Source organism: Centruroides sculpturatus, unplaced genomic scaffold (assembly GCF_000671375.1).
Source record: "Centruroides sculpturatus isolate CEXI.00-Female unplaced genomic scaffold, Cexi_2.0 scaffold1342, whole genome shotgun sequence".
Lineage (NCBI taxonomy): Eukaryota > Metazoa > Arthropoda > Arachnida > Scorpiones > Buthidae > Centruroides > Centruroides sculpturatus.
Window position 1 is genome coordinate 102,222 of NW_019385549.1, and position 16,831 is coordinate 119,052.

A 16,831-nucleotide genomic window follows, 5' to 3' on the forward strand; every position below is an offset into this window, starting at 1 on the left:
ACCTATCCATACAGGTCTTATAAATTAAAGTAGCAGTTTACTTTCGATATTTTTTCAGCAACATCAGCTTATTCACAGTATTTTTTCTTGTAGCCTACTTGTAATTTTTCCTCCTTATATGCGCTGTTCTGGTGTAGTTCTACTTTCATCTTCTCTAAATTCGATGATTTCCGCCGTTTCAATTATAACTTCTTATTTTGATGATATGAAACCGTGCTTTGCTATTTGTTTATGCTTCTGACACAATATAGTGCTATAAATTAAGACACTTGGCGGATTTTCTCATCTTTATTTAGTTGATACGTGTGGAAAAAATTACACGTTTCGAGCTCTTAAGCCCCTCTTCAGTCAACTAAAACATTTAAAAAGGATATAACATACACATAAAAAGGAATACACAAGTTTTGTAAAATTTTTAAATGTTCTTGTTTTTTTCTTACTGGAATTTCTGCAGCATCGTAGTAATTTCTGAGCATGCTCTATACGTAAAATCATGAAGCTGCTGAAGAGGACACAAATATTTCTTGCGAAATCCATCAATAGTGCAACTTTTAAAACGTTGGGGGTGGCGAAACGCCCCACTGCACTAACCAAGTTAACGAAGCGGGGATCGTTATTCAATGTAATTCATAGTTAGGGTATGCAAGGGTAAAAAAATTATACAGTTTAACGAGACTGTTTAAATATTCGATTAAATAACCAGGTATTCTCTAGAATAACGAATTATAAACTTTAACGGTAACATATATACTGTGTATAATACTATCACATTAATCAATATCCCGTTTGATTCAACTCCGCTATGCTATATAATCGGTTAATTTCAAATATCTTTCATATAAAAATTTTGACAAAATTAATTCATTAATAATTATTTTGTACTTATTACAGTTATTTTTACACCAACAAAGTTAGCAGATAATGTGTTTATTAATAATTCATACAAGACAATTATTAACATTAAAATTGTTTATTAGTACAAACGATTTTATACGGAAAAGTAAAAATAAAAGAATATAATTCAAGTTTTGAAGCGACTCGTCAATCTTCGTTTGAACAATTAAAGTGTAAGTTTTTTACAATAATTTGATAGTTATGTTTGTAATCAGTAGACTGTAAGTGAAGATTTTGTTCTTTAGCATTATACAAGACTCTTTCAAATCTGTATAGAACTTCCTGTGCATCAATGTATAGAACTCTTCGTCGTTTAAAGCCGAGGAAGTATAAATTTTACCAGAGCGATAATAAACGCGATACAGCTTATCATAAGCAACGAACGTGAATCTATAATTAAAATTATTCGAAGTAAAATTCAGTTTTGACAAAACTTTTAAATTATCAAAATCCATTTTATAACCCACTAAAACAGTGCCTAAATAATGTAATGTCTGACTTATAACTTCAAATGCCCAAAAAAAGTTATCACCGTGANAGAGTGCTTAAAATATAAATTGTCTTTGTAATATTTTAATTATTATTTAAAAGCTACTAAAATATTGTCTACATTACGGTGGATAAAAATTGAGTTTGTTTAATTCTAAGAATTTAACAGAATAGATTTGCCGGGAATATGTCTGTGGCAGTAAGTTGGAAGCGCGAGTTGTTTCAGAAGTTTTTCTTAAATTCACGAGACTTTTAAATATTTGCCAAGTTAAACGCCAAAAGTTTTGTATCGAACAGCTTAAGGAATGAACACCCGGTACCGAAAAGTAATTTGAACAGGTGTAGACCCGAGTACGCAAACTATCGATTGCTGGTAACCTCGTCACGTTTCAACTTCGTTTAAATTAAATTCTATAATTTCTTCACATTCGCGTGGTACTTCTCGATCTTTCAAATTGTACATTCTGGACAATTTGAAAAGAAGAATATACTCTCTTCAGGTTCTACTAGTATTTATTGATTTCTTTTATATTGAACACTTTATTTTTAATCAGTTCTATCCTTACAGCTTTCTTACACACTCAAATTTCATAGTACTTGGAATGGAGAATTAGGAAAAGGTTATTTTAAACACTTTCCTACAGATTTTTTTAAAATTTAAGGCCAAAATTTGGAGCTCGAACTTGGGCCAAATGACCCTGCTAACTTCTCAACGTGGACTTGCTCATAAATATAATTAGAAGGAGAAATACATTAAAAATAATCAAACAATTAGATCTATATTTAAGAATTATTAAATGAAAATATACACCGGGTATTTTTAGCTTTGTATATTATTTATATTATGTTATGATAAGTTAAATAATATAAAAGTTACTTTAACTAAAAACTTGAAATTTATATAAATCGAATAGATACAAAGGAACAATAACGGGACGAGAACTTGTTAGAAGTTTCCGGTCACACACCAACTGTCGTCGTAGCAACCAATCCCCCTCCATTCACTCACGAACTCGGGGCTAGAACGTTCCAGATTTCTCCCCTCCTGCTATAAATACAAAGTGACGAAAGCCATCTGCGTTATACACACACGTTAGAAGCAGCAACAAGGAACATGTCTCGATCGCTGATACCCGCTCTAATAGGAGATAATTGGTGGTCCATGTGGGATTATCCTCATCGTTTATTCGATCAACACTTCGGATTAGGATTAAGTGACGAAGATTTCTTCCCCATGACGATGTACAGGGGACAAATGGTTCGACCTCGACGACAACTGAGTCGACAGGATTCTAGTTCGGGTGTTTCCGAGGTTGTCAATACTCGCAATAAGTTTCAAGTCATGACTGACGTCAGCCACTTCTCTCCCGAAGACATAAGTGTTAAAACCGTTGATAACTGCGTGGTTATACACGGAAAACACGAGGAGAAAGTGGATCAACACGGCTTCGTTTCTAGAGAATTCACCCGAAGGTATGTCCTTCCCAAAGAAGTCGACCCCGAAAAAGTTACCTCGTCGTTGAGTCCAGATGGTGTATTGACAGTGGAAGCTCCCAAAAAGTGCTTAGAATTACCTTCTAACGAGAGAGTGGTTCCTATAACGGTTCAGAAAGCTCCAGATGTCGACATGGAAGAACAATCACAGAAGCAATAAGCTTGGGTATATTGTGTTTATTAATTGGCACCCTCTATTCTGTATTGCATTTTATATTTTAATTGTGAAAATAAATGTAACTGATTTTAATTATTAATCTGTGTGATAGTTTCTTTTTTACTTTTATTTAAAAAACTTAAAATGCCTTAACCTATAAACTCTATTATTAAAGCCTCATATATTGTAATTTTTACGAACAAAAAATATTTAAAGACCTTTTTTAATTAATAAAGAAATCTAAATGCAAAAATATGGCAAAGGGGCCTCCGAGGAGAGAGGAGGCTCCTTCTACCCCCGGGTTTCATAATAGCTCTCGGATAATAAATACACTTTTTCTTGTCACTCGACAAAGAAGACTCGACATTTTTCGATAAATTCAAGGTCTCTCTGGACGTCACGGGTCAAGCATTAATCGAGCACAGGGTCCTTCTGAGTCCTCTAAACATCGGATCTGTTTATCAAGGAGGCATTTGGACGAAGAGACGATTTTTCCGTTCGTACAAAAATTTAAAAAGAATTAAATCGAAAGGGCTTTAATGACGTCAAATTGCCAAAATTACAAGTTTTGTAGGCAGAAAAGGGAAGAAATGCCGTATTAACGATTTAATTTTATACACAACCGATTTATTCCGTTTGTTATATTTAAATTGAAGGAAGGGAGTTTCATTTCCAGTGTGATAATGACATAAAATACAAAATTACATCTGCTATGGTAAACATCATTACCTAGAATGCTTTTAATATCATATTAAAATATTTTTAACTTAAAGTGTAATTTGACCATTTGCTCTTATATAAAGAAATGTCAACGTATGGATTTCTTCTATTGTTTACTAAACGAAGTGTACTGTAGTGTACGTACTCTACAATACAAGCAGTTTTATCAATTCAGTGAATGTAACAGAAAAAGTATGGCGAACGATCACAAAATAACCCTTCAAAATTTTTACATTTTTAGACTCGGAGCACCTCGAAACGTCGAGAAATGCCAAATAATGGGGTTTATTTCTGTATATTTGATGCCGCTTTGAAGCTTAATAACTCTCGTGTTTTTTGTCGACAATTTCTGCAATTTTGCAGAGAGATTTGTATATATTAGAGGGATCGATGCTGTTAAATTTTGGTAGTTAAAGTTCGAAGGGCTTGGAAAGATAGAGTCGTGTGTGTATCTCGAGTGGAATCGGACTTGACGAAGATTTTACTCGTTATTAGCATTGGAAAATTAAAAAGAACAAAAATAATAAAACTCGTCGCTACCCTCGAAATTAAGCTTTTTGTCATTTTATAATAATTAATAATATAAAAAGTTTTTAAGCAAAATATCGTAACAGACGGCGCCATACGCAGTTTTAACTGTTGTCGGAAAAGTTACGCGACTCGTTGCTAATTTTTTTAAAATGCAATCTTAATTAAAAAATGCATTTTTGATAAGACAAAGAGAGCAATCGCTATTCGAATCTCACTTTTAAAAGTTCACGTTAGTCACTTAAATAAGTCACTTCGCTATGAAAAATCGGATGAATCTTTGCATAAATGTGTGACTAAATGATAAATATTCGTCACTTCGCAACATCAATCATGATATTTATACTTCAACTCTTCTTTCTAGTGACTTCTGACCTTTCTAAAAGGCCATCAAACAGGAGAACGATGCAATTCAAACTGTAGCCCCCAAAACCAGCGTTGTGTAATCTAAGATAAGCAATGTGTCATTCTTTGACGCATCTTTACCAGTGACGTCGATACTAACCAATTGCTTTAAATAGAGGAAGCGCTACCATATCTGGTCAAAATCACAATAGAAGAGAAAGGAAAAAACTAAAGATCGAAAAATCGCTGAAATGATGACTGAAGAAATTGATACCACATTCCTTACAGAACAATCGATGTTATCAAGTGACGATGATGAAAGTTGTAAGTAAAAGTATCAAATAATTTATTCTGTACAAAACTTGTTCGTATGCCAGTGATCGAACGATCGATCACCATGTGTACTTTACTTGGCTCGATCGATCTTTCGTTCACTTAATTCTAGTTATATCAATTCGTTGATGATCGATTTAATTCTTATTTTAATTTAGTTCTCGTTTTCGTTATTTCTTTTTATTGTGTAAGTCACAATACATACTTGCCAACCTTTTGAATAGGAACTAGTTGAGACGTTGGTAGAAAAACTCTAACAGCATAAAATGCGAAAAAATTATTTATTAACATTGATATTGCGCAACGCTTCTAGTAAACATTTTCAATAAGCAGAATTTAATTTTATAATTCTTCCTGTTATATGTCTTTGTACGACGTTTTCTCTTTGTTAATAATTTCTTTTGTTATAGTGTACTAGTGACATTTTCTATCAGTCAGTTTATCGACATTTACTGCAATTAAGGACAATGATTTTTCCGGTTGTAATTTACTTTCTATCTCTGTCTTACTTTTTCTTATCATACTGAATATATTTTACTTTTGCTACACAACAATACAGTGAAAGTATTGCAATGCTGTGTGGAAAAATCATCTATTTTACAATTTTAGTTTAGATTAGAAGTTATATATAAAGAAAAAAAAATCGAAAAAACTAATGACAAATACAGTACGTTACTTCGTACTTCGAACGTTCCAGACAGTGCCGTAACTAGCCATTTCTGTGCCCTGTGCAAGAATTTGCAATTAGGCTCCTGAATTAATTAGATTTGGAAAAATAATAAAACAAATACACGCCTTTTCAGCTCCCCTTCCAAGTGGTCCCTGTGCGGGTGCACCTGTTGCACCTGCCTAGTTATGGCACTGGTTCCAGAGTTCGAACGATGTATTTTTTTATATTCAGGTGTATACTTTTATATAAATAGTGTATGATTTTCGGTCATACTAAATGTTCGAACCACAATTTTGATTGAGACATTAAAATAAACACAATGTTGGTTTCAATTTAGCAGAGTTCGGATTAGCTAGACGATCATGTAATAGTTTCTATACGACTTCAGCTAAAATGCTTTTAAGTACAGTATAATCTATGTGTTGTACACATATATAGGCCTACATATTTTTTATATGTAAGCTCATGTGCGTACGAGTGGAAGAAGAAAAGATAATTGTCCTGACATATGCCCATGTCTAAAGCCTATGTACTATACACAGTTAACGAACTTAGAATATACAGTAATTTCGTTAACCTTCGTTAAAATGGACATTGATNTGTACCTAAATGGTAATGAAAAACTAAAATATTAATTGTTATATTGGTAGTTTTACTCGCATAAGGTTTATTATAATATTTATGTTTTGTAGTACTGAAGAGGGTTCTTTAATAGGACCGAAATGCATATACAGTGATTAATTAAATAAAGAGAAGTAATTAGCTATCTGCTGTGTGTTGGTCTACCGCTAAACCTAAAATTTATATATTTTTAGTGCGGATTTACAGAGACTTTATAATATTTATACATAAACAGCAGTCAAAGAAATTTAATTAATATTTATATTTAAAAAACAATAGTTATAGCTCAACTTAACACCGGTAGATGACGTTACTGTAGGCCTACTTAGTTCGAAATTTCCGAAACTTGTTTCATTCCCGTTCTGCCTCCATCCATTGTGTTTGGCTGTTCCGTCGATCGTAAATTTGTTAACTTTCGATACAGTCATGAACGTAGAGGAACATAGAAGAAAAATTCAAGAAGCACGAAATACAGTTGACGAAGATGAAAAATTTTACGCTGAAATTGGAAAAAGAATTTGGGGACAATTTACAAGAGGAAACAATATGCCCCAGAAGAACAATAAGACAGGTAAGTGAAATATTAAATAATTCGTATTAGTTTGGTAACTATCGATTAGGTATTTATTACTCCACACTTAGCTACTATCTCGTTACTATATTTATTACTCCACACTTAGCTACTATCTCGTTACTTCATGTTCGATCGATCGATCATCCACTGACTTCCGTTCGAAATATTAAGAGTTCGTACGTTATAATATTGCTCATAATCCTATTTGACTTATGTTTTGAGCATACTTTACTATCAAATTAGATAATTGACTCAAATAACCAATTGGTAGACTAATTTTATTCATCATATCAAGAAAAGAAGACTAATTTTATTTCTTTTCTTGATGTGATCTCGATTACTTGGCTTCATTACAGTTTGATAAGCCTCGTATATCTCTACCATTTGGTTATTTGAGTCAATTATTTAATTTAATACATTAGAGGGAAAAATATTACAATTATATACTTTACTATCATTTCGTCGCCATCTTTCAAACTGTTAATGCCACTGCTGACCTATCGCTGTCTCATCACACAATTGATTTCGTATTTCCATGTTATTAAGACCATTAACTATCAGTTTTTCGACCTAGTGTATACAGTACATATGAAATTTACTTGTCACTTCAAAATCTATCGGTTTTCTGGTTTTGAAAGCAATTCGTTGTCGTAACCTGATTTTTCTAGGGCTTTAAGAGGGATGCTTTCTAGTGCCCCACAATAACCATGCATAAGCTTATCGAAATCGACGAAATACATCTCCTGTAAATAATTTTTTATATAAATATTGAATACCTTTATTTTTGAAGAGAAATAAACTGTCACAAAATAAAAATGCCAGAGAAATTTAAATAACAAAATGTATAAAAATGCGAAAAAAATAAAACAATGGGTGGCTTACATTGTACAGTACCTACCAGTTGCAGCCCTCCACTTCCCATTCCGGTTGACATGGCGCCGTAAACAAGTAGCGATGATTGGTACAGCTGGTACCAGAGCCGTAACTAGCCATTCCTGTGCCCTGTGCAAGAATTTGCATTTAGGCCCCTTAATTTATTTGGTTTGGGAAAATAATAAAACAAATACATTACAATAGATTTTTAATCAAATTTATTTTAATTGAACTTTTCTGGTTTTCATTTCAGCAAATTCATCAATTACATCATCATAATTAATATTTTTAACGATATTGTATTCTATTGAAATAATAGAAATATTGGATAATTGTTCTTGTCCGATAGTTGATTTTAAATAATTTTTTATTAATTTTAACTTGCTAAAACTTCTCTCGCACGAAGCAATAGAAACGGGAAGAGTTAGAAANATGTTCAACCCCAATACCCGAAAAAGGCTGGTTCGATTACGACGAATTCATAAAAAATTATGAAGAACTGAAATCCAAGTGTTTACAAGCACAAAATTCGGATGATACAGAAGAGGAGAAAAAGAAACATTGTTCAGTACTATTATCACATTACAAATTATTCTCAACTATGCCGAGGGATTTAGGTTATGAACTCCGACGCAAGCTCAAAACCTTAGAAATGAAATTTAAGCTGAAAAATTTCAAACGAATGTATAATAACTTTGCGAAATCGAAAGAAAAACGTCAAAATTTAAGCTTTGAATCCGAAGACGATCTCGAGAATCCATCAACATCTGCAAAAGTGAAATAAAAAGTCACTTTCACCGTTCTTTATAAAGCAATGTTCAGTTACTTAAGATATGTTGTAACTAGTGTTACTGATATATTAAAAGTATAACTTTTGTAAGTTTAGTTATTTTATATTTTATTTCGTGCTTAGAAATTATTTATATGCCATTTAGTAACAAGAAATTAACAATTATCTATACTGGCTTATTAAATAGCTAGCAGATGAGGCCGACATGTCTCGGGCAAAATATAAAAACAAGCATTAAGATTATTTCGTACTTCTACCTTTCTATTATATTATATTATATTATATTATTTGATTTAATACAATTGCACACACTTACGACTAAACAATCGCAGCTATTAAAAAATTGCAATCGGTCCTATTTTCGCTGCGACGCGACTGTCGCTGAAAAAATAAATCACAGAGACGGGAATGGACATGTTTAGTACCCACTTGCGACAGTTTTGATGCAGTATACAGTCGTGTTCTGGTCATTATATGTTATTAATGGACCAATTATTCCCAACAATATATAGGGGCGATCCTTGTACTTTGGAACACTTTTTTTGAACCTTCATAATTTAAGTTCAAATTGATTATTAGCTATGACTATTGAATATTTCTATTAGTAATTGATAACATCACTATATATGGCGCAACACGTGACCCTATGCTATTTCATTTATGAGAAAATGTCAAATAATTACTTACAGATATTTGTCCCTAGGTACAATCATGGATTGCACTTCGGGACACCAATGTTTGTACCTTGAGACACGAACCAATCCTAACGTTTTTGTAAATCTTAACTTCCGCCAGATGAAAAAAAGATCGTTTATCCAAGTCTTTTCCTTTATAACGATATTAGCTTTATCAGTTAACAAAAATGTTTCATATGCTGGAAATACAGGTAAGTATAAAGCTTAAATGTTCTGTAAAAGGCATTTAAATTATTGGAAACCAAAGATAATTTCATTTTTGTATTAAGAAAAACAATAGTCATTACAAATATAGGTCAGAAACATTACTACTTACTAATTTTTTAGAATTAATACCGCGTTTCCGACAGTAATATTCAAAAAAAGTGCAATCTTCGTGCACCCCACACAATTATTTTCCTCTTGAACTTCATCACACGAATCGCCACTCTCTAAGATCGCAGAAGCTTCACCTCAGAGCTACTGACTTCAACTTTTTTCTTCTTAAAAACTCGCTTTTTAACAGATTTAGCAGTTTTATTCACTTCATTCTTTTTCTTCGCGGCCAACAGAAACATAATAGTATTAAATAAATAGTTGAGGAAAGCAATGCCTTATACTGTACCTTGGGGCAGTCTCAAGGTACAATTTTCTCTTGTTTATAACAAAGTATGGTTATAATTTTTCAATTACAGAAATCCAATGTTATTTATTAAAATAAGTAGTTACTAATGTAGTTATCAACTGATTGTACCTTAATTAAATTACTCACCTGAAAATATTTCGATTAAAATCAAGATACAAATGAGTTGCAAAAAAACAAACACTCATAAAAATCACACGACATATTACAGATAGTGAAACGAGTCAAAATAGCCGACTTTACTTCATGCATTCTGAATGTTGTAATGAAATAGCTACTAGATATCGCTACTTACTACTTCTCAATGTATTATTTTTCAAATGACGGGCTTGTCTCGAAGTACAAAGTATTCCAAGATACAAGGATCTCCCCTAATTTAAAATGTGTTAGATTGGTCACTCGGTGCGATAAACCGTTACGTAAGATAACCTTTGTAGTTACATAAATATAAAGAACATTAAAACGAAACTATATAGTTTGTTCATTTCAACCTACCATTGTCACGTATATAGCGATACTCGGACGGTACGAAATGGCGCAATTTTATTGATCAATTAGACACCAATTGAAAACACAATATCTTAAAAAATCGAAGATGTTAACTCTAAGAAACTGTTTCATTCACAGCCGAGTATCAAACTGTAATCTACCAACCAATCATATTTATCAAAAACGGACCAAATATTTAAACTCGACATCCTCGAAAACCACTTCAAACAAATTTGTGCAGACTGGTAACCTCGTAATTTTCTTATTCGTATGCTACCATAACACTGCTCCGGCGGAAGGGGTTGACCTTCTCCCGGAAGAGAGGATGGCCAACGACTAGGCCTACTAAACAATACTGGTTTACTTGAAATGTGAACTGTGTTGGACAGGTTGTAATGTCCTCGCATGTGATCGAAGTTGCTAAAAAACTTCATATAAAACTTGTTTAAACGAGCAATTATTTATTGTGCAATTTTTAATCTTACTTTTAATTTATTTAATTTAAAATATATGCTCTCCACCTCAAATTAGCAGTGGTTTACGCCTGTAGAGTATACCATACTTTTCCTTTAACAATAGAGTCTTGCTGGTCATCTATTAACTGTTTTCAGGAAAAAATTTTGAACTGACTTCCGGTTTGCATCGAAAGTTCATATACAGTATAGTTAATTGGGACTTCCTGCTCCTAAGGTTTCCATATATGTTTACATCTATCTGATTCCTTTCTGCAGATTAAGGAAAGACAGATTGTCGAACAACAGTGGGAATTTATAGGTCTACAATTTTTCAAATTGCAGTCCAATTAAAAAAAAAGTCTTGTAAAAATTTAGAATAATTCCTTTTATGTGATAATAAAATGTTTAAATTTCTGCAACAAATTGTATAAACTACGTGGGAAGTATGTTGTCGTAAATATTGCGTTTACAGAAAAATTATTGAAATGCAAAATTGTAGACCTATAAATTCCGACTGTCGTCCACTGTGTGTCTTTCTGTCCTTCCATAATCTCGAGAAAGGAGTTAGATAGATAAAAGTCGAAACCAAATATGATACACTTAGGAGCATTCCAATGAAAATCGGAAGTCACGTTACTTTAATTCAAAATTTTCTTTCTAAATGGAGTTAGATAACCGGCACGACTCTATTGTTAAAGCAGAAGTATAATGTAGAGAGGCATGACAACCACTAGAAGAATTGAGAACATTGTGACGAAAAGTTGCAGCCCGGCATTGTTAGGATGTCCCAACAAATAATCGCTCGTTAAAATTAGTTTAGTTTATTTGGTTAGGGCAACGCGACACACGAGCGATCTGCCGAGGGATATGCATCCCCGGAAGACTTTTATGGAAAGCTGGATTCTAGGTGTTACTGACGTGTAGAAAACCCGAAAAACTCCACGTGGCCGGGCTGGTTACGTGAAGTTAGTAACCATTGACCATGCCCAAACCCACGACACACGAACTACCAGAGTTCAATAATTCTATTAACTCGGTTATTGGACGACACTTATTAGAACTGCCGTTCAGAAATGAAAAAAAAAAAACACGAGTTGTTAGATGTGAAAAATACATACTTGTAGACTTACTGTAGACTTTTCACAGAGTAAAGCCGGATGCACACATGCGGCGCGGCAAGGAAAAGCGGTGACGCAAACGCATCTTCGCCGCGCAGCAGGACAACCACACAAGCGGCAATCCGCTTACATTTCGGCGCATGCGTTCAGTATTCAAGATGGCGAACGATATCCACGTGTTTACACACTGCCCCTATCCACGTGTTTACAAATTTTGTTTTGTACGGCTCGCTTTATTTAGCTAAAAGATTTTGTCGAAGATTTGAATTAGAGATAATTTTTTGGATCGAGAAAGAACTGGTGTACAAAATAGACTTATTCGTGGATCAAGATCTCTCGATAAAGAATACTATTTCGAGTAAGATTCGGTTGTTTTGTTCTTTGAATTAAATTATATATGATTATTTGTGTAGAATTTGTTTTAAATTTGTTATCCTTTCCTCTTTATTCTGATTTTATTTATTTCGGTTAACCGCCTCGAACTTTCCGCCATTAAAACACCACGTGATTGTATTTTCTCACGTGACTACGAGACAAACTGTTATTGGCTGATAGAAACGCGTCTTGGCGGCGTTGCCGCAAAAGATAGAATTCAACCAACTTTTGCGGCACGAGAAAAGCGGCACAAAATAGACTTCTGCGGCGAGAAAAAGTGACGTCATTCTGCCGCTTTTCCTTGTCGCGCCGCATGTGTGCATCCGGCTTAACACTTTCGATTCCACGCAAACGCTATGTACAGTACAGTACTGTACTGTACTATATGCCCAGTGGCGTACCGTGGGTCTCAGCCGCCCGGGGCGGAGGAAAGTTTCGGCTCCCCGTATTTAGGTATTTCAATTTAAAAGACCAAAATTCAGTTTTGTCACAGAACAAGCAATGAAAAATTCGGTGGTAGTGCAGCAACCTGTCTAAAATAGTTTTATTGGATATTAGCAGTGTATATGAACGGAAATGGATCGTACTCGCAAGAAAAAAAAACCAAAAAAGAAAAAAGTCAAGAGGTTTCGCAGGAACTCCTCGGATGAAAAAGTTAGTAGTTCACCCGGCGAGCCGATTCCCGGACTGTCCGGACGATAGCACTATCGTAGGCGCGATGCAAGTATAGATTGGAATGTTTCAAAATTTTACAAGATATTATTATTTATTGTGAAATTTTGCCGCCCCCTAAAAAGTGCCGCCCGGGGCGGACCGCCCGTATCGCCCTACCGCCCCCCACGATACGCCATTGTATATGCCTCATTAATGATATTACTACCTGCCGCAGTAATGATACTACATTTATGCCATTGAAAGAAGCCACGCTGCATGTTTATATCTTCAATACACTTTTGTACAGTATACATGTACGTTTTAATCAAATATATTAGCTTGAAAGTAATAAATTTAAGTTAGAATTACTTGGAAAAATCCTTGTATAAGCTTGTTACAACATATTTCTATTTCTGCATATACCACGTATGTAGAAGTAATAGCTAATTTTACACAGATGAAACTACAGTACAGCGTCGATTATCCGACAGTCAATTATCCGAAAGAATCTCAGTCAGCAAATTTAAATTTTCGCCAGTGCTGTGGCGCTGCAAACTTTGGCTATGTCTTGGGCTACTCAAATATTTTATGTTTTTGATACTAAATTAACTTTTGAAGTATAATTTTTTATTGTTTTTATATTTTTCAATATATTTATTTTGTTTGTACAAAATAAAAAAATAATTTTTAACGATACAATAGCCTTCATTAGGCTTAACATCGACGAAAATTCAACGCGAAGCGACACGCAACGGAGAAAAATTTCAACATGGGATAGGTTAATATATTTTTTCCTACATAATCGGTTATTCGAAATAACGATTTTCCGAACAACCCCAGTCCCCAATTGATTCGGATAATCGACGCTATATTGTATATATAATTTGATACTGTAATTATTGTTTAAAATTATAGTTAGAAATTTATTTAAAAGCATCTAAAAATACAAATCTTACATACATTTTATAAACAAAATTATAACTTACAAGCAATCATCTTTGTATACAATGTATACATTAGATTTACTTTCATCAATACATAAATTATATTTATTACTTTAGTTAATAAGTCGATTTTCGTAAGTATATTTTTGAATGTCACGTGTTTCACCTCTCATGATTCCGTCTGACGACAATAAAAACTGATGTAAAATAAACTGGATTTTATATACTGTATTAAAAAAAATACTGTAAATAAATAAAAGAAAAAAAAAATCTGTCACACCACAATAACTTTAATTCGAGATCTATTATTACACGATGTACTGTTACGTTATTTCGCACGCTATCTTATTTCAATCACTCACTACTTATATTTGACTGACATTAAATAAAACAGATAGTTTTGAATAGGTTATTTAAATAACACATTTCGGAAATTTTTAAGAAAATACCGCTATAGTAACGACATCTCGCAGTGTTAACTTAAACTATAACTGTTTTTTATCATGACTAATGAAATTTGTTCTAAAATTTTAAATAAATAAGTGAATAAACTATTTTTTTAAATTTTAGAATCATTTTAAAATATTAATTAGTAAAATTAGTATTTAAACAGATATAAAAGGTTGCAAAAATCAACAAGTGACACGAGAATATACGAGAATAAATCAATCAAATAAGAATGTATAGTTAATTCCTATTTCATCGTATTTACAGAAAAATTATCTTTAACGTACAGTGCTCAATTTATTTATTATAATCTTCATGCTTTAGATTTAAATTACGTTGGGAATTAACTACACATTTTTATTTGAGTTATTTATCTTAAAATCTAAGACCAAAGATCGCTGCTCATCAGTTAAAAAACAATAAGAGGCCTTTAGTAGATTTTCGCTACTCTATACTGTATAATTTAGAAACTTACATTAAAAAACAATTAAATCATATTAATAATTCTAATAGTAGTATTAAAATACCAAAGTACTGATAATATTATGAGTTTAAATGTTAAAAATATGTACCCTAATATGAAANTTTTCTTCGTGAACTTCGTTAGAGTTTCGTTCGAAACGTCTTCACCGCAGAGCATACACACTGAGCCAGACTTCTACTTTTAGAATGATTCGTTAGTAACGCGTTTAACTCGTTCGACTATACGAACGTATCCAAAGTCATAAGATTTTTACTAATACCTTTGTAGAAAGGATTATTTCAGTAATGAAGAATAAATACAGAGGTGTTACAAACAGGAGATAACAGAGCCTGTCAATTGCCTTTGAAAAATAAATATAGCGTTTATCCTTGTTACTTTATGCCTGGGCAGTGTCGCGCATACCTGCTAGTTTACAAATAAAAACAAATAATTAAGAACTCGAATAAAAGTTACAAATCTTTTATAAATATAAATATTTATAAAAGATAAACATTAATTGGATAATAAAATATCTCAAATTTTCTAATATAAAACGTTTAAATTATTTCTAATAAGCAATAAATAATTTTATTAAATAATAAAAAAAATTTCGAGTAAGAGATTGAAAATTCAGCAGGAAAATCTTGAGATTAAAAGAATTTAAGAACGAAAGTCTGCATATTCCGTAGAATAACTTTTATAATATACTGTATAATTTTAAATATTTTGATAAAAATAATGAACAATAATCATCCTTTAAAGCTATAATATAAACAATGAACATTAGACAAAAGACAAATTTGACGGTCAACAAACGAACAGTAGCAAATTTTGTTCGTAATAAATTAATTCCAACTGTGGTGTAAATACACCACAGTCAGAATTATGCTTGTCCAGCTTCTTGACGTCCCAATGTAGCGAACATTTACGAAAAATTTATCCGGGAGCGGGCCGCGTGCCCGAATGAAAGGAACCAGAAACCGTTCCGGCAGTCCCGGAAGCGATACCGAAGAAGCGAGCAAGCGGCGCGAGGAAGAGAAAAAAGAAGGAAGAGCGTAGCGACGGTGCAAAGAAGCGCGCTAGAGTCGCGGAATGACTGACGACGACGACGACAACGGTGAGTAAAAGTGTGGTTTTTTTTTTTAATAATTCGTTTAGAGTTATTTTTCGATATCTTTTTCCCTTTCGTCTTTCGTTTGCGCTCGCGCGCGCGTTCGCGTAGTCACGTGACACGCTCGGCTCCAAACCGCCGGCGTCGGAAGCGAGGCTAGTCGCAAAACAGGAAGTGCCGCCATGATGGTATACGTATCTAGATTTTAACCACCATTCTAACAATAATATATTCATTATTTACTATATATTATCGATCTATACTTTTACAGACATAAAAAGATGTAAAATGTTACTCACCACATCAAAATACGTCCAACCAGACAAGTTTTCTGAACTGCAATGAAAAAGCCGAATTGTAGACGCAAGAACTCGTTCCTATTGTTTACTGCCAAGGGAGAAATTGCCTAATTAAGCGGAAACACATCTGTAAACACTTATAAAATGAAATATTAAAATTGATGTGAGTGGGTATTATACGATTGGGAGAAAATAAAAAAATGAATATGTCCAAAGTGTTTGTAACCTTTAGTTTAAAATATATATATATATTTAAAATTAACAGAAATATTAAAAGTATACCCTTAACTACCGTAAATTATTATGGCTACTAATCTGTTTATGATTTATATATTTAGCATTTTGAATTTCGAAATAGATAAAATTTTAATTTAAAATGAAGTATTTACAATTTTAAATGTTTTCAATTTTACAATTTTTCATTATATTATTCCATATAAGGGAAAGTAGGGGAATGGGGCCCACCGAAGGTATTAGCCATAACAAATAATTAAGGGTAAACATTCAATATCACTATTAATTTTAAATAAATATGTATATAAATTTACATTAAAGATCATACACACTTAAGAGTTTTTTATGTCTTTATTTCCTCTCCCCAATGGTATAATAAACACAAACATATCATTTTAATATTTTTATTTTATAATTGTTTACAGATGTGTTTCCAC

The 16,831-nt window shown here is 32.8% G+C and overlaps 2 protein-coding genes across 3 annotated transcripts in view; one reads left to right on the forward strand and one right to left on the reverse strand.

Moving 5' to 3' along the window:
- LOC111640008 (alpha-crystallin A chain-like) overlaps positions 1-3,336 on the forward strand; it is a 5,752-nt gene extending 2,416 nt beyond the window's left edge. The window contains exons 1-2 of one of the 2 annotated variants that reach the window (XM_023386013.1): positions 1,675-1,756; positions 2,298-3,336. In XM_023386013.1, coding sequence (XP_023241781.1) covers positions 2,498-3,037 — 540 coding nt within the window. In that variant the 5' untranslated portion in view covers positions 1,675-1,756; positions 2,298-2,497 and the 3' untranslated portion in view covers positions 3,038-3,336. Of the gene's footprint in view, positions 1-1,674; positions 1,757-2,297 lie in introns of those variants that run through there. The other variant, XM_023386014.1, reaches the window with a different exon arrangement.
- The window catches only part of LOC111640009, a 20,409-nt gene extending 12,503 nt beyond the window's left edge, over positions 1-7,906 (reverse strand). The window contains exon 1 of the mRNA XM_023386015.1: positions 7,724-7,906. The gene's annotated coding sequence lies outside the window, so the exon portion shown is untranslated. The remainder of the gene's footprint in view (positions 1-7,723) is intronic.
- Positions 7,907-16,831: the final 8,925 nt, after the last annotated feature.